This window comes from Lissotriton helveticus, chromosome 7 (assembly GCF_964261635.1).
Source record: "Lissotriton helveticus chromosome 7, aLisHel1.1, whole genome shotgun sequence".
Lineage (NCBI taxonomy): Eukaryota > Metazoa > Chordata > Amphibia > Caudata > Salamandridae > Lissotriton > Lissotriton helveticus.
This window is the reverse complement of record NC_136068.1, coordinates 1,933,047,719-1,933,066,257: the sequence shown is the minus strand read 5'-3', so window position 1 is coordinate 1,933,066,257 and position 18,539 is coordinate 1,933,047,719. Positions and strand designations below refer to the sequence as shown.

The 18,539-nt window shown below is 43.7% G+C and overlaps 1 protein-coding gene across 1 annotated transcript in view; it reads left to right on the top strand.

The window, feature by feature from the left end:
* LOC144770938 (uncharacterized) overlaps positions 1-12,648 on the top strand; it is a 35,852-nt gene extending 23,204 nt beyond the window's left edge. Inside the window, exons 7-8 of the mRNA XM_078655773.1 lie at positions 9,415-9,525; positions 10,719-12,648. Coding sequence (XP_078511899.1) covers positions 9,415-9,525; positions 10,719-11,386 — 779 coding nt within the window. The 3' untranslated portion in view covers positions 11,387-12,648. The remainder of the gene's footprint in view (positions 1-9,414; positions 9,526-10,718) is intronic.
* Positions 12,649-18,539: the final 5,891 nt, after the last annotated feature.

Sequence of the window (18,539 nt, the reverse complement as noted above, 5' to 3'; positions counted from 1 at the left end):
GCATGATTAGAACACATCTGATCCCACCAAAAATTAAAGCAGCAGGAACAAAAGAGAACTGAAAAATTAAAATAGACATTGAAAATTCGTCATGTTCAAAAAAGGTGAACTTAAGATATCTCCTATTGAGATGGAAAACGTGTCTTACTATAATATTGGGTCAGTTAACCAGCCTATCACTACCCCGACAATCAGTCTGAAAAAAACATTTTACATAACATGGGGGGTTGATACATCACTCCAGTCTAGAAGTGTGCGCATAAACAATACACCCATAATAAATAAATGGGCTGACTGGTGAAAGGAATATGGAAAAGGGAAATGGAAATAGGACACAACTAAAATCCCCAATAACTAAGCATGATGCGACATCGGTCAGGGGAGAAGCAACAAAAGAAAAAAATCTATAGGAAGAACAAGAGTTTGCTTGGGTGCCTCAGGCATGTGACACAGCACTCCGGGAGAGTTAAAAAATGAAACCTGGTTTCCTTTCAAGGGACAAAGCCATATGCTATTTGGGAAACAGAACAGTAGTGCAATATAGAAATTAGGCCACCTTGAGTCACAGATCTATAATTCCATCCTTAGGTCCAATCAAGGATGCATGAATGTAGGGCTGCCTATTCCTTTAAGGGAATGTGCAGTAAGTGACTAACAGCAGATGACACACTTTAATTCTGTATATCTTTTTAGTGTTCTTCAATATCACTATAGCCAAATTTAGGCATGCACTGGTAAAAGTGCTGCCTGTCTTCCTCACAGTATGAAACCCATATCTGTGAAATGTATCATTATACCAAATCCATCCAACTGTTGTGCAACAAGACGTACCGTCATACGGATCGCTTCACAACACTGGGGAACTTGTAATAGTAACAACATAAAACAAAACATACACGAAATAATGCACATGTGTGGACAAGCGGTGACACACAGTAACATGGCACATGTACTTTATGCACTATAAACCTGCAGCCCAAAACCCAATATTTGGGCCTGTCTAAATTTGTCAGGTCTAAAATCCCTAAATCCCTCCTTTTGACAGTAGACCACTATGCAGTGTGAGTCTGCTGTCAGATATAACTTTGAACCAACTAAAATATTTCACGACAGGGCCAAATACACAAACGAAAACATGAACATTTTTTAAGAAATTACGCAAAAACACCTCTTCTTTTCAATTAACCAAACTCACGTGTCTTGTCAGCCTTAAAATAATCCATGAATAATCTGCAAGCAGAAGCAGAAAAATACACAACACAAAAAAACATTTTAACATACACAAAAATAAATTTTCATTACTTAACTGTTACTCTCTTGTAAGTTCACCTCGCAACATCAAGCCACCTTATTTTTACCATTCTAAAAGAAATTGTTACACTGATACTCCATATCAATTTGGCACCTATAATTTCCACTGTGAGAAATAATTCCTAATTTAGCAAATCGTTTTTTTCCACATAGGCCTGTAGCCCGTAGCCTACAAAATTTTGGAAAAGGGGCTGTATCTTACTTTTTTTATCTAAGACATTTCGTTTTTGTGTGTGAAATAAACGCAACTAGCAAACATTATTTTACTTAGCGTGGAGGCACAAATGTGTCAGTTCTGCAGAGCATTTTAACACGATCTTTTTGGGACTTTTCAAAGAAACCCCTTTTTATTTTCCCTTTTAAATTGAGTTCTTTCATTTTATTGATGTTCTCACGGAGAAACCAGAAACCCGAAACCTTTAGAAGCCCGTTCAGAGAAGTCATTCTGCATTCCTCGGAGGCAAAGTCCTAATTAAAGGTCACAAATGTCAGCCTTCACCAGGGAAACTAAAAGATAACATCTCAGCAGCGCGGCTCGAGCCAGCCTCTGCAATCCTCTCAGCCCTCAGCTGTTGCCACACTGACGCTGTCAAAACCAGAAGGCCTAACTAATTCCTAATTCACTCTATTTTGAAAAATAATTTCTCTTTTTTTAGGCGCTAAAATTATCTCTATTCCCAGATTATTAAACTACATTTATTGTGACTAATTCACAAAACCGAATAACACATACCAGTTTTTAGTAAATGCTTGTTGCAATACTATGGTACACACTTCATCAGTCTTAAATGAACAAATTTTTCCATAGACTTAGCTGAAGCTAGAACCTTCAATCCTGATATTAAAACAAACTTTTGTACTGGCACATTAACCCACTGAATCATAAGAAGGCACAACCTGCAAATATATATATCAAAACCTAAATGTATGCATGTACTTAAGCCTGAGACACTTTAAAAAGTACTCTGAATGAAAGCAAAATGCAGTTTAAACAGTGTTTTTACTCAAAATCGACTTTCATATTTTGGGCATTAAAAAATTAATATCCTACAATTTTCTTGCATAATATGCATTACTAGAATGTCTATTACATAACCCATGAGTCAGGCATTTGAAAATAATAACTTATACTTTATAAAAATGAGCTTGCTTGCGCCTATGCCAAGGGGAAATTATGCACACGAACTCTTGTCATTTTAGTGATGCAACATAACTTAAATCAAATTTTAATGCTAGGAGGTCATAATATGAGTGTTAAGCTTTATAAATATTAAAAAATGATTTTTGTAGCACTTATTTTTTAATAATTATTTTTAATAATTAATCATTTTTCTTCTTATAAAACCAATTATTCCTTTTTGTGATTGTTCTATATATAAGAGCCCGCTGCATCCCTTGCCTATCATTTAGATGCATTAACTCACAAACCTAAGCGCATATGCCTAATTTAAAACGCGTCACATTCCTGCGTCACATTTCTGCGCCACATTTATTTAAAAGGACTGTTATGCAAAATTCTACCCGTGTTTAACTGGAAAAGTGCTGGCTGAATGAACTTCCTATCAAATATGCTGCAGCTGAGATGTTTGCCTGTGACCATCTAATACAGTGCATCTAAGGAAAAATGCTGTAAATTTATTTATTTTTGCAAAAATAGACAATCTCGTTTTTTCTTTTGGGGCCTTATTTATATCCATTGAATGTTTTTCCTAATTTTATCCTTTAAGCGTGTAACGGCAGTTTTGTATATGTGCACAATTGCTCATTTTACAAACTAAAGAGCAACACATACCCATCTTAGCACATTACATGTTTCATTTCTGTATCTTTTACTCAAGTTTCTACTCCACATTAACCAACCTGTATTTTACTTAAGACTGAAAACATCAAGAAAACCAACAAACACATTGAGCTCATTGCAAACATAAAGAGAAAGGATTTAAACAGGACACGCAATACAGTGCTGTAGCTATTGTTTTCATAAATTGGGCGAACGCTATTCACATACCGAAGTTGCACTAATGAGAAAACCACATAGACATTGAAACACAAATTGAAACACACATTGAACCCACAAATCGACACTCAGGACGAAAATAAAGCCTTTTGTAAATACCAGCTAAGTCATATTTACAAGAAACACGTCGCAATAGTGTTCCAAAAGACTGCAAAAACACAGCACACAAAGCCACAATACACTTAATTCACTAAACACCAAAAATCGTTCTGCATATAAAACTGCGTACAACAAAGCATCCTTGTTTTGTATTATGTCATATTTTAATTCCCTGGGGATACAAAGTCACCAAGGAAGAAATATGTTTTTTAAATCTAAACCTATTTAGATATTTAGCCGGCTAATCCTAAACGCATACAAAGTTGGCCAACACAAAGCTCCAAATTCGCTAAGATCAGGCATCTTATAGCTCACTAATCTAGCTTCCAAACTTCAAGGGGGCTATCTCTATCTATACACTCGTAAATTTACAAGACCCTCGGTTTTTGAAAATTGCAATGTTCAAATAAACTAAGGACCAAAGAACTAAGAACTATGGACTGGGAGCGACCCACTTATACTTCAACTAAAACAGATGGAGACAAAAAAAGTCTTCACTACCTGCCTACACAAATTGCAATTCGCATATACAAACCTATACAAACCTATCAAAGCTATACCAAACAAATAGTTGTCAAAATTCTAACTGCCAAGTTCTAACTGCAAAAAAAACTCTTACGCCAAAAAAAAGGTTCCTCAGTCAGGAGTGACATCTTTTGGAGAGTTTAAATATACTGGGCCGCAGAGCAGAGACACAGAATCCCCCAGAACCTCTGTGCACAGAGTACCTCTTTTAGTAGATTTCTGTCTTGCCTGCCCCCGTAGATTTCTTCTCCAGACAGTCACTTCTTAATGAGGCCCACCGTTAAGGCGCCAACTGTAGTACTTGGTAATTTTTGCAGTCAGGGAATACTTACTAATATAATAAGAACTTGGCACAGACTCTGAAAATATGAAAAGACATCTTTATTACAATTAATTGTGAGGCTACGTCGCCCAGTCACACCTAAAGCAACTGAATGAGATAGCCTGCTGAATTGTCTGAGCACAGATCCTTTATACCATGTATCATGCCCTAGGCACACATTTTTGCTTTGAAGTATGTTATTGTTGGTCATTCCCAGGACGTGCACACAGATGCAAACCCACTTTCAAGATAAGTCCAGGCCATAAACAATGTCCACATAATGAATACATTCTTTAGCTGACAAGGCCGGGTAAGCCCCAAAACAGTAAGATCACAGCCCATGCCATAAATAGCTCGTGGAGGCAGGAGCAGGAACAGATGGAAGTAAGATAAGGCAGGGTGTGTGTGCGATGAAAAGGTTTATGACATCTTGGGCCTTGATGCTATCTTGCTCGGCCACTGGGAGAGGAACTGACCAAACAGGTTCAGCCTGGGGCAATGGTTCCAACATGCCCAGGTCAGGGAAAAGTCAATCAAGGTGTACGTGGCCTTTGGAATCGAATTTAGCTGTATTATAGCCTATGTAAAGGGCAACACACAAAATGGCTGCTGTACACAAAATGGAAGCCAAGGGTTCAGAACGAGAATGACAATTTCGAGGTGAAATTGTTACTGGAATATGACGAAAATGCTTGTACATAGTGTACTAGCCATTCTCGGTCTTTTGATATAAAAATCGTCATGCTACGACAAAGTTTATTACACGAGTCCAGAATTTTCAGTACCACAGCACAAAATAGTGAAACCTGCCTGGCTGAAGCGAAACCACCTCTTTACAGCACATCGTGCATACTTGTCTCCCTTAAAGTTATCAAAATTTCAACCTGGGAAAGTATGCAATAAATGTGGTCTCCCAGAAGCATCAGATGTGCACGTTTAAAGACTGCCCCTCTATTCAGTCTTTTTGGGACGACGTGCAGAAGTCTTTGGACTCCATTTTTACGGTTTCATTGACTATTAGTCTCCCTCTAATTATTTTTGGCCTCGTTGACAACATCTTGGGTCATGCCAGATCTCTCCTCTTTTCCGCAATCCTCATGGCCAGAAGACAAATTTGTATGTTCTGGGTAGACTCTGCCGCTCCAACACATTTAGGATGGCTGCCTTTGCTGTATGAAATATCTAGGGTGGACCTGGCTAGATCCTGCAGTAAGAAAAAGCTTGCATTTTGGGATCTATTGGTACAGTGTTAATAGGATGCCCGGAGTTTTTTTTTTTTTGCCCGGGTCCTATGATTATGCCTTTTCTGCTCCATGGATCAGTGTAACGGGCCTTTCAGGCAAACAACATGGTCCGGCAGGTCGGAAAATACCTCGGTGGAGTCAACTAGTTTACCCTCAAATTATCGATGCTCCTTCCGCCATTCAATCAATCGTGTCTTGGTCCGAGCCATATAAAGACCCCTGAACTTGTTCAGAAAAGATATGCAAGGTTGTCGGTGTTTCTTATTAGAGGGTTAAGGCAAATGAGAACAAAAAAAAAAAAGATTTAAAATAGTTTGTAAATGAACTTTGCAGATATTTCAAAATATATTTTTGGTAGTTAGGAAAGCCCCTTTTTAAAATTTTGAAGTGTTGATCAAAACAAAGATTGTAATAGGAGCAAAACAAATCAAACACGTTACTTGGTGACCTGCAAATATTAAAAACGTGCTGAAACCCCATTCCCACACATTATTGTTTGTACGCTCTATAGTTTTATATGTAAAACTGCTTGTCAGTGGGACGTTTGTGTCCATTTCAATGTAAATGTGCTGTCTGAGAGGACAGTGCACTACCGTAAGAGGGTGTAATAATATATTCATTCAAAGTGCCGGGTTTGAAACATGAACTGAGGAACATTCCTGCCCCTGTCCTGATGACTGTGCTGTTAGTGAACTAAGAGGCACGTCGGGGGTCATTGTTTTACATGCAGCAACATTTTTGTCTATGAAATCAAACAAGAGTTTGGAACTCCCATATTTGAAGATACTTTCATATGTGATAATGGAAGAAAAAATTGACTTGCTGAAATAAGATCATTTGTCTAAGATCACACAATTGAAGACCAGTTTATGGGTCAAGTGCAATACATTTAGGTCAATTAGAATATTCAAGTCGCGCAACTTGCGGGTTTATTAAGATTTTTATAATTTTTCGAGGCCTGAAGAGTGTATGCAAATACTGTGTGAGGTCCATAAACCTACCACACATAGTCACCCAAGTGGAAAATATTTGCCCACTGCTGTATTGGTAGACCCATACATCCCCCTCAAAGTGCAGGAGTTTGTTTGTTCAATGTTGCATTTGCAAAAAGCGGGATTGGCAAACCCTTCCATTCAGCTACACCGACCACCGGTTGCAGCAAATCTGCAGGACAGGTGCACTTGTCCCTCTAGGATTCCGGTTCTAAAGATCTTCAAGGTGCGCATTATGAGAGCCATTCCTTCAGAGATGCCTACAGCCCCTGCTTGGGACCTCGATGTAGTGCTCACCCGACTTATCGATCCTTATTTCGAACCACTGCCTTTCTGAGGCAGAAAAAGCATTACACATTTTGGATATTGAGAAGGCATATTACATTGACAAGACCAAATGTGTCCACCTCACACTAGAATCCTCATATCCAAGGCAGCCATTGCTAGATGGGTTGTTAGATGTACACAGACATGCTATGTGTAGGCCAAGCTTACACTATGTACTGCCTAGAGCACATTCCACATGCAAGAATGGAGCCACTATGACCTTTCTAGAAAACATACCTTGAGAAGACATTTGTAAGGCTGCTACGTGGTCAACACTACACACATTATTATTATTATTATTATTAAGCGTTCTTATATAGCGCTCGATTACCCGTAGGCATCTCGGTGCTTGCCTTGGGAACCCGTCCTGGTTTTTCCCTGTGAGATACCCGTACTGGACATCCCCAAGGTGAAAGCCAGGCATCCCGCCGCGGGGTGGGGGCGTAGTGGAGATTAAGCAAGCTGATGCCCAGAGCTGCAGAGTGTGAACCTGTGACTCGAGTAGGCACCGAAACGAGAATTATTGAGTCTGTGGATATTTGGGCTCAAGACCCTGCCGCGTCGGGAATTGAACCCTGGTCCCGGGTCGGACCTCTGCTTCAGGGTCTGCCGCCTCTAACCAGTGAGCCACACTTCTCCACTGCGACTGTGTGAACATTAAAACCCGCCAAGAGGCTTCGGTCGGCCTTAGGAAGGAACTGCGGTACAGTATTTGCAGAGCATGTGTACCTACAGCCACACAAGCTGCGAATGGAAAGTGTCACCCTGTTACCATCGCTTCGTAGTAGATGGTGTCGATTCATATGTGCCCACTCTCCTCCTTGGAAGCTGGTAATGATCACAGCGGCATTCACCATGGCTAAATCCTACAATGCACACTCACACTCCACTAATTCTACAGCAGCAGCAAATAAAGAGCAAAGTGTTATGCAAAAATTTGGATGTGTTTTGCACTCAGGCCCGGGACTCTGCCATTGAACCCCCACCTCCAACTTCTAGCCATGGAGTTCCTGGAGGGAATAAAAATATTGGTTTCCAGAGGCATCACCTTTAAAAGGGTGATTGGACTCCGATCCTAAACTGCAGTCAGAATCAACCCAGTATGTGCAAAGCATGTGCCCAGTCCTATCATTTTGATTACGATCCGTTGGTCAAGTGATATGGATCCTTGACGGGGACCTTTTGCGAGTACCGACCCATTTCAGTCTGCAATGGCCTCCCTGTTTGTGTTGATACATTGCAAGGCAGCTGAGCAGTAACTAGTCTCCTGCTGAACTCTATATCCATTGCCCCTCAACACCAACCTAGTAGCCCCGGTGTACCAGTTCATCGTACAAGGCACTTCGACTTTGGACTAAATAGTTTGTAAATGTCATGGTACTTATAGAGCGCACTGTCACCAGACGGTCACCTTGCGGTGCCGCCTATTTGGCTTCCTGGCACTGATACTCATACCGCTGTGGAACCCCTCCTGGCTTTCTCTGTGAAATGCTCACTCCTGGGCACCACCAGGGTGAAGCCAGGCATCCTTAGCGCTGTTGGGGCCGGTGTGGAGGCTAAGCAAGTATTGCCCAGAGTCACAGAGTGGGACCCATGATTAGAGTAGGCACCGAGGCGAGAATTAACAGGTCTGAGGAAATTGAGTCCGAGACCCCGCCGAGGCGGGAATCGAACCCTGGTCCCTGGCCAGAACTCTGCATCAGGTTCTGCCGCTCTAACCATTGAGCCACACTCCTCCACAGTTTGGACATCATAAAGCCATATTTTCTACGGGTGGGAATCAGAGTTCTCTTTTGAGTGGTGGGGGTTTCAGTGCTTAAACACATGTGTGGAATTCTCAGCTGCCCGTCTTCAAACCTATTGGACACTGTGAGTCATGATAAAAGCAGACAAATCCCGCCATACTGGATACACCGTTAGAATTTTACTGTGCACCTTTGATCCACTGACTGGACCTGGTGGCTTAGTGGACTAGTGAGTCCATGGTAGAGGCCTGTGTGCCACAGGTTCAGATCCCAGGGAGTCAATTCAGCCTTTCATCCTTCCGAGGTCGATAAAATGAGTATCATTGAGTTGGTTAACAATGAGCATATGTTATTCAGCACCTAGATAACTTTTCTGGGTGAACGTGTGCTTTACAAATACACGTTATGTTATGAGCAGAGGCTGTAATCCAGGTTCTTGTCAGAAGACTCAGACCCCAGGGTTTTCGACTGCAGCATTATCATAAAGATTACATTGTTATTGTAAATCATTTTAGGATTGTAGTTTTGCTTCAAAATGTTTTAAGACCATCTTAATTTGTACTATTCTGGACTTGGTTCTAGAAAGTAATGCTTCTTTTTAAGATGTGAGTGGGACGTTTCCTTTATTGGTAGTTATTATTTTATATCCCTCCACCCAGTTTCATTGCAAAGCTGGCTGGCACGCAAATGTAACTAGTAGAGACTTAACTGTGTAAGATTATTAGCTGAGGGCTGCTAACATGTTTATTCAAAGTGGTCCATGTGGAGCACTGAGCTGGGATTCTATCTGCTTGCAATTAAATGTATCATTAAATCAATGTTTTCATAACAGGGCCTGATGTTACCGCAGCAGTTGCATCAATTGGTATCAACGAAGAAGGAGAGACCTATGACCTTGGCATCCAGAACTATACAAGCAGAGAGAGCGTATCCAGACCTACAGGTATGTAACCTATTCTATGCTGCTTACAACTTCATGAGTAACATTTGTAAGCTATAACTTAATCAACCAGTAGGGCATTTCTTGGCCCTGTTATTAGTGTGTTATGTTGGGTCTTGGAAGCCTGCTGTTGCAACTGAGTGCTGGGACTGTTTGTTTGCAAAGCAATGTAAAGTGTTTTTTTTGTATTTGCTTGGGAGGATCTGCACCCTACCACGGAGGCACACGCATAAGCAGTAAAGCTTTGCACAGATGTGCATGCCACCAGGAAGGTGTTGCACAGTTAGTGTGAGCCCCGAGGATACTGCTGCATTTAGAGAATGGTACAGAGGGTCCCCGGGACCTTCCCACAGGGATGTTTGTCTGCACTCTGGCCTCCCTCCAAAGGCGGGTTGTGATAGTACCTGGATGCAAGTGTAGCAAAGGGCATCAATTGCACCAATGGTTCTTTTGAAGTTTTTGGAGGAACAAGAAGGTTACGTTGGAATGATGGCTGTCGTATTTATAACAGAAGGTACTGGCCTGGTTTCACCTGGGAGGACGCGATGCTCAGACGCCTTTCCATTCACCTCTGGCAGTTGGCAAATAACAAAGGGTCACATTGTCTTCATGCTCTATGCCATCAATAACCTTCTAATACATGGGATTCTGCAATCCCTGTATAAAAGCCTAAGTATAATATGCATGATGTGTCTCCAACACATATCCTGCCTTAACACCTTCGCTGCGGCGGCTATTCCGCCGCAGCGCTAAGGGGGAGGGGGGGCGCGCGGCGCTCACACGCTGGTGACAGAACCGCTCCGTCCCCAGCCTCGGGTGAGCTGTGCTGATGACGGAACGGTTCCGTCATGGCCCGCCCGCTCAATAGAACGAGCCGCGCTGGCGCGTTGGGCGGGCCATGACGGAACCGCTCCGTCATCAGCACAGCACCACAGCGGCTGATGACGGAGCGGTTCCGTCATCAACGTCGAAGCGGTTAACTCTGTGCTTCATCCTACAGGTGCCTTTGGTCCTTCAGCCCTAGCACTGAAGCGCATGTTTTCAACACTTCTACCTGGGCTCGGGCTCCTGAAAGATTAGACACAGCTCTACTACATGCGTCCTCATGCTTCCTTACATGTGCCATGGACCTACTGTTCTTTGCGACGTTTAACATGGAGAATTGTAATCATGTCCATTTATTTCTCATCCAACAGGCAGTGGCAGCAGGAAAAGAAATGCGACTAGTTCCTTATCTGGCTCGAAGGTGTACAAACCGAGGGCAAAACATTCCAGTGCACCGAGGCTCCAACGTGCTTATGGAAGGAAGGTTTCCATGGGCCAGCGGGGGTCTGGACATGACCTGGAGCTGAGAGGAGAGGAAGCTGCAGAGCTGCAGAGGGATGTCCCCCAGGTAACCTCTAATGCCCAGAGATCGAGAACATCCGATAAACCTGACCGTGTGTTCAGAAATTACATTGTTCCCCCAAAATTACACCTGCTGCCAGTTAACGAACCAAGTACTAAACCTGAAGGTGACCAACTTGCCATAAAACACCGGCCCGCCGGACGGCCGCGCGCACAAAATCATCAAGGGAAAAACACATGTTCCGAGTGTGGTAAAAGCTTTTTTTCACAGTCAAATCTTACCAAACATATAATTATTCATACCGGGGAGAGACCTTTTCACTGCATGATTTGTGGAAAAAGTTTCAATCAAAACGGAATTCTGCAAAGACACATCCAAATGCACACGGGCGAAAAACCATATCATTGCAATGTGTGTGGAAAACGCTTCACGCAACGGTACCACTATTATAAACATGAGGCGACACATAAAAACCCGCAGCAGCCCTGTAAGATTGTTGTAGTGGATACTGAGTGAATACTGAAAGAGCAAGACTGATGGACAAGGAAACTGAGAGCCGGACAGAATCCCAGGACACAGTGAAGTTTTGATTCTGCTGAGTATCCCTCGTCGATTGTATCAAAGTATAATAGCTTCTCAATGTGACAGATAGAAGAGCTACTTGCGGACATGAAAAGATATCTGACATCGGACTCAATAAGAATATAAAAATAGAGGTAACTATTAAACCTCTGGTTATACCACTGATTGGTAGTTACATTAAGGAACCCATCATGTTTGCGCACCTAATTGGGATATGTTTGAAGAAATCCTGCTTCAGCAAGGTATTTCGAGGACACACTGCTGGTAATTTGCTGTGTAATTATTATATTTATAAGACAGTAATAGTGCTAACAAGTCTTCTTTGCAAGTGAAATAGAAGCATAGTTAAAACTGTAAAGCATCTAAGCCAAATGCTTGTAATAGCCCTCTACCCCATTCCCAACCCAACATGACCAGGGGTCTCATCTGCAGGTGTTCTTGTACTTACAGTTGTGACGATTAGAGATTTCCTTTGTGACCATATTCCAACTCTGTCAGCCATTGGAGCATCACGCGAGTCACAGGTCATTGTTGCACCCTCGTTCCATGATGTCATGCAGGAGGAGAATCAATATTACATATGAGGGCTGTAATAAAAAGATCCTGACAGTAATTCTTGCTTAAATTCATTGTCAAGGCAATGCCATTCAGACCGCTTTGAAGAAATCCTGGGTCTCACCTCGTTTGGAAGCGATGACAGAATCCAGCCCAGTCTGCCAAATGTTATGTTATGTTATATGCAGTTTTGTAGCGCGCTCAATTACTACCAGAGTATCCTGGCGCGGATAAATGCAAAGGGCCATAACAAAAGAATAGAACAGCCTAGAAAGCAAGTTTGAACAGATACGTTTTCAGAGCTTTTTTAAAGAGAGCAAAATTCGAATTAGACCGAAGGGTCAAAGGAAGAGAATTCCAAGTAAATGTCGTTCTATTTCTAGTATTTCACTGCATTCACTTCCTCAGTTACAGCAGTGTCCTTAAACTCATAAAATCCGTAATAACGGGCAATCTGAGTTTGGTTCAGACCGCGGCACAGTACGCTTCTCCTTCAGGAGATCTCTATTGATGATCATAAGCACGGATTACCACCAATCTGAAGGATCCGAGAGCACTTTATAGAATATTATATATGTCTCTGTAGAAAAATACATTTTTTTCAATTAAAACATTTGACAGCCTTTTGAAGGCCACACTGACCACTTCTTGTTTACTTTTCTTTAATAATGTAGCCAATTTTCATTTTTTTAAATCATTTAAGAAAAATGACAAAACAAACTCTGTGATAGACCTTTTTTTAAAAGAAAAAGGGAGAGAGTTAGAGGGCAGATTAGCTCGATAGGATGCGAGCTAAAGAGGCTAGAAAACTCCGCCTGCTTCTTCAAAGGGCCACATACCACCTGTATTTCCTCATACCTTGCCGGTGACAATAGTTCAGCCTCTTTTTTTCCAGCTCCTTAGATATAGGATCCTGGAGCGCTGAGTTAGGCTGTTTTCTGCTTTTTTGTGGAAAAATCTTTCCAAGCCTTTGCACCAACCGATTCACTCGATGTCTTTAGAGGTCTTGATGTTTATTTTCCATTTTCTTATCAGAAAATATGTTTTCTTTCACAGAGAAATTACCTTTCTCTTTGAGAAATGCCCTTCCTGCATTAGGTGTAGACTGAGCCACATGGTGGCTGCATAGCTGTTTCCGTGGTTCCCATTGTCCTGAGAAGTGTCCCAACTGTCCAAATACTTGAAGTAGGAGCCTCAAGGATGCAAAAAGATTTGCCTCCTCAACCTTCAAGAGGAGGGGGCCCCTTCTATAGCAGGGCTCTCCTCCTGCTCGAAGGACTCCTCCTTAGGGAGACCGCGGGAGAGATACAGGTGTGGACAATCTCGTCGCTCCCAGTTCCCTTTTCCAGACTTTCGCAACCTGTCTTACTTTGAGAGCATGAAAGCTTTGAGACACTCAAAGCAGTTGACGCAGACGACGCCAAGGTATTCAATGTCGAAGTCTCCAAGGTAGTCGACATGGATTGAGGTCTCTGTGTTAAGGTTTGCAAAGTCCCTGATGTTTAGTAGACTAAACTGGTCCTTGAACTGGTTGCAGAGTACTCGTTTGTGGACTTCGCCACATGCTCTTTCAATCAGTGCTAATGGCACATACACATACACAACACCGGACCAGCATACCTCAACGACCGACTCAGCTTCTACACCCGCAGCCTCCGCTCTGCCAGCCTCGCCCTCGCCGCTGTCCCCCGCATCCAACGAACGACCTCCGGTGGCAGATCCTTTTCCTACCTCACTGCCAAGACCTGGAACACTCTCCCTACCAATCTACGACAGACCCCAGACCTGCTGGCCTTCAGAAGACTCCTCAAGACCTGGCTCTTCGATCAGTAGCAGCCCTCCCACCCCCCTAGCGCCTTGAGACCCTCACGGGTATGTAGCGCGCTCTACAAATGTACTGATTGATTGATTGACACTGCATGTCTAGAACTATCTCCTCCAACAGACACAGTATGCCTAGAACCATCTCTTCCAACAGACACAGTATGCCTAGAACGATCTCCTCTAGCTGACACTGTATGCCTAGAACCATCTCCTGTAGCAGACACTGTATGCCTAGAACCATCTCCTCTAGCAGACACTGTATGCCTAGAACCATCTCCTCTAGCTGACACTGTATGCCTAGAACCATCTCCTGTAGCTGACACTGTATGCCTAGAACCATCTCCTCATGCAGGCACTGTATGCCTAGAACCATCTCCTCTAGCTGACACTGTATGCCTAGAACCATCTCCTCTAGCTGACACTGTATGCCTAGAACCATCTCCTGTAGCTGACACTGTATGCCTAGAACCATCTCCTCTAGCTGACACTGTATGCCTAGAACCATCTCCTCTAGCTGACACTGTATGCCTAGAACCATCTCCTCTAGCTGACACTGTATGCCTAGAACCATCTCCTGTAGCTGACACTGTATGCCTAGAACCATCTCCTCATGCAGGCACTGTATGCCTAGAACTATCTCCAGCAGACACTGTATGCCTAGAACCATCTCTTCCAACAGACACAGTATGCCTAGAACCATCTCCTCTAGCTGACACTGCATGCCTAGAACCATCTCCTCTAGCTGACACTGTTTGCCTAGAACCATCTCCTCTAGCTGACACTGTAAGCCTAGAACCATCTCCTCATGCAGGCACTGTATGCCTAGAACCATCTCCTCCTGACACTGTATGCCTAGAACCATCTCATCTTGCTGACACTGTATGCCTAGAACCATCTCCAGCAGACACTGTATGCCTAGAACCATCTCCTCTAGCAGACACTGTATGCCTAGAACCATCTCCTGTAGCTGACACTGTATGCCTCGAACCATCTCCTCATGCAGGCACTGTATGCCTAGAACTATCTCCAGCAGACACTATGCCTAGAACCATCTCTTCCAACAGACACAGTATGCCTAGAACCATCTCCTCTAGCTGACACTGCATGCCTAGAACCATCTCCTCTAGCTGACACTGTTTGCCTAGAACCATCTCCTCTAGCTGACACTGTAAGCCTAGAACCATCTCCTCATGCAGACACTGTATGCCTAGAACCATCTCCAGCAGACACTGTATGCCTAGAACCATCTCCTCTAGCTGACACTGTTTGCCTAGAACCATCTCCTCTAGCTGACACTGTAAGCCTAGAACCATCTCCTCATGCAGGCACTGTATGCTTAGAGCCATCTCCTCCTGACACTGTATGCCTAGAACCATCTCATCTTGCTGACACTGTATGCCTAGAACCATCTCCAGCAGACACTGTATGCCTAGAACCATCTCCTCTAGCAGACACTGTAAGGCTAGAACCATCTCCTCTAGCAGACACTGTATGCCTAGAACCATGCACTGGATGAGGAGCAGCCGTCTGAAGCTGAACTCGGACAAGACGGAAGTACTCCTCCTCTGACCCACCTCTTCAGCCTGGGACGACTCCTGGTGGCCGACCACACTGGGAACAGCACCAACACCCACTGACCATGCACGCAACCTAAGATTCATCCTCGACTCCTCCCTCGCCATGTCTAAGCAAGTCAACGCCATCTCCTCCTGCTACGGCACCCTTGACATGCTTCGCAGGATCTACTAGTGGATTCCGACTGAAACAAGAACGGTGACACAGGCCCTCGTCAGCAGCAGACTGGACTACGGCAACACACTCTACGCAGGAATCCCAGCCAAACACCTACAACGACTACAACGCATCCAAAACGCCTCCGCCCGACTGATCGTCAACGTCCCCCGCTGCAGCCACATCACCCCCCACCTGAAAGACATGCACTGGCTCCCCTTCGACAAGAGGATCTCCTTCAAGCTCCTCACCCACGCACACAAAGCACTCCACAATGCAAGACCAGCCTACCTTAACAGCAGACTCCGCTTCTACACCTCCACCCGCCAGCTCCGCTCCGCCAGCCTCGCCCTCACCCTCGCATCCAACGAACATCCACCGGCGGCAGATCCTTCTCCTACCTCGCCGCCAAGACCTGGAACACCCTCCCTACCCACATACCGCAGACCCAAAACCTACTAGCCTTCAGAAGACTCCAGAAGACCTGGCTCTTCGAGCAGTAGCAGCACCCCCTCCCCTCAGCGCCTTGAGAACCTCACGGGTAAGTAGCGCGCTCTACAAGTACTCTGATTGTTTGATCTAGCAGACACAGTATGACTAGAACCATCTCCTCCTTTAGACACTGCATGTCTAGAACGATCTCCTCCAACAGACGCAGTATGCTTAGAACCATCTCCTCTGGTAGACACTGTGTGCTTAGAACCATCTCCTCTGGTAGATGCTGTATGCCTAGAACCATCTCCTCTGGCATACCCTGTATGCCTAGAACCATCTCTTCTAGCTGACACTGTATGCCTAGAACCATCTCCTGTAGCTGACACTGTATGCCTAGAACCATCTCCTCTGGCAAACACTATGCCTAGAACCATCTCCTCTAGCTGGCACTGTATGCCTAGAACCATCTCCTCCTGCAGACACCGTATGCCTAGAACCATCTCCAGCAGACACTGTATGCCTAGAACCATCTCCTCTGGCAGACACTGTATGCCTAGAACCATCTCTTCTAGCTGACACTGTATGCCTAGAACCATCTCCTCTGGCAGACACTGTATGCCTAGAACCATCTCTTCTAGCTGACACTGTATGCCTAGAACCATCTCCTCTAGCAGACACTGTATGCCTAGAACCATCTCCTCCTGCAGACACTGTATGCCTAGAACCATCTCCTCCTGCAGACACTGTATGCCTAGAACCATCTCCTCCAACAGATGCAGTATGCTTAGAACCATCTCCTCTGGTAGACGCAGTATGCTTAGAACCATCTCCTCTGGTAGACGCAGTATGCTTAGAACTGTAGTGTAGTTCCTATTATCCCAATAGGCTCTGCGCATTGGAATAATACCTTCAATAGTATAGGCCTAGACCAGACGTTAACTAGGTCTTCTATTGTCGATATTAGACTTAAAGTTTTGGGTTTGCCAGCTAGCTCAGAGTTCACTAGAAACTTTCTCGAATAGGCAAGGAGGAGTTGAACCTCCCTGGATAGACAAGAAGGGATTTAGTTTCTGACAACCATAGAACATGACAACTTTGCTCTCCCCTAATCAAGAGTGTATCTCTAGAGTCGTGTGAAAACAAAAGACAACTTATTTTACTCAGTCAGTACCTGCATTCTTAGTTTCACCAGATTGTAGAGAAAAGGAAGAGACGGGCGTGTTCAATAAAAGATGTTATTTATTGATCAGTCTCTTTTCTCGTACAAGAGAAATGGATCGATATTATCGCAATACTTATGGTTAAGTAAAGTGCATACAATAAAAGCAGAAGTATAAAATAATACTGTAAAAACATTTATATGGTTTCTAAGCCATATGGTGGTTTAAAATGGATAAAATAGATACATACATATAAACATTTGACTAATCGTACTCAACTGGTGCTTCTAACTACGCCTACCCCAGTGTACCTGACCTAAGCCTAATACGTGGGCGGGAATAGAAAGTAGCAGTTTAAGTTAAGTTTGTTTTTGCCAAGTGACTGACTCAAGAATTCTCTGCAAGGGGTTATTCAGTTCTGTACCTGGAATCTAGGATGGTTGAGGGATGGTATCTCTCGTCTTTGGTCTCGATATTCCAGGCTGCCTGCAAGGGCTGCTTGGAAGCGCCGGAGCTGGATTTCTCGGCAGGAGAAAGCAGCGTCTCGTTCTCAGCGCGTCAGGAAGGCGGGGCTGCGCCAGCGGGGTCCGCTCTGTGTTGGGCTTCGGCAAGTCTGGCTGCTCCGATCTCGTCACCACCGCGTGTGTTTGCTTAAGGCAATATCGGTAATATTTATACCTGTAAGGTGCCGAGATTGACGTAAGGATGGACATAGATACGTCAATAAGGATGTCATACGAACTGGTCGTTAGCACATTCTTTTAATAAAGTTCTCGGTGAAATCAAAACAATGGCCGCAGGGATTTTCCCAGGTTGTCATAGGTTTGATTTGTTTTGAGAACTCCGTATGCCTTATCAGGGGCTGGAGGAATATTGCTTGCCTAATTAGATGGCAAGCGTTATGACCTAATCAGATAACGCGTTCCTGTGCCGTGGTGTGGCTTAATCAGATAACGGTTTCTGCATCATGGGATGGCTGCTAGTTAACTTGTTAACCAGAACTGGGTCAGGAATAGGGGGATCGATACAGAACCTATAGGAATACATCACACCCACTCCACGCTAACTATGGCCATATTTACGAATCTAGGCATAGTAAAACATACTGTAGAGTATCTTGTATACCTTGCCACCCCAAAATACATATAATGCATTTCGAAATTATGTAATATAACAAAAAAAAAAGTCACATGTACTATATGCACTCAAGCTGTAGAATAATGCTAAAGTAATCACACATATGTATACATTATTACTAATTCGAATATGAGAATTACACATGAAATGGCTCTTAATACAGAAAAAAGGTTCGAGACCACTTCATCACAGAATAAAAATAATTATGAACATACCAGCGGGCAGCTAATGTCTATAAAGTTTCT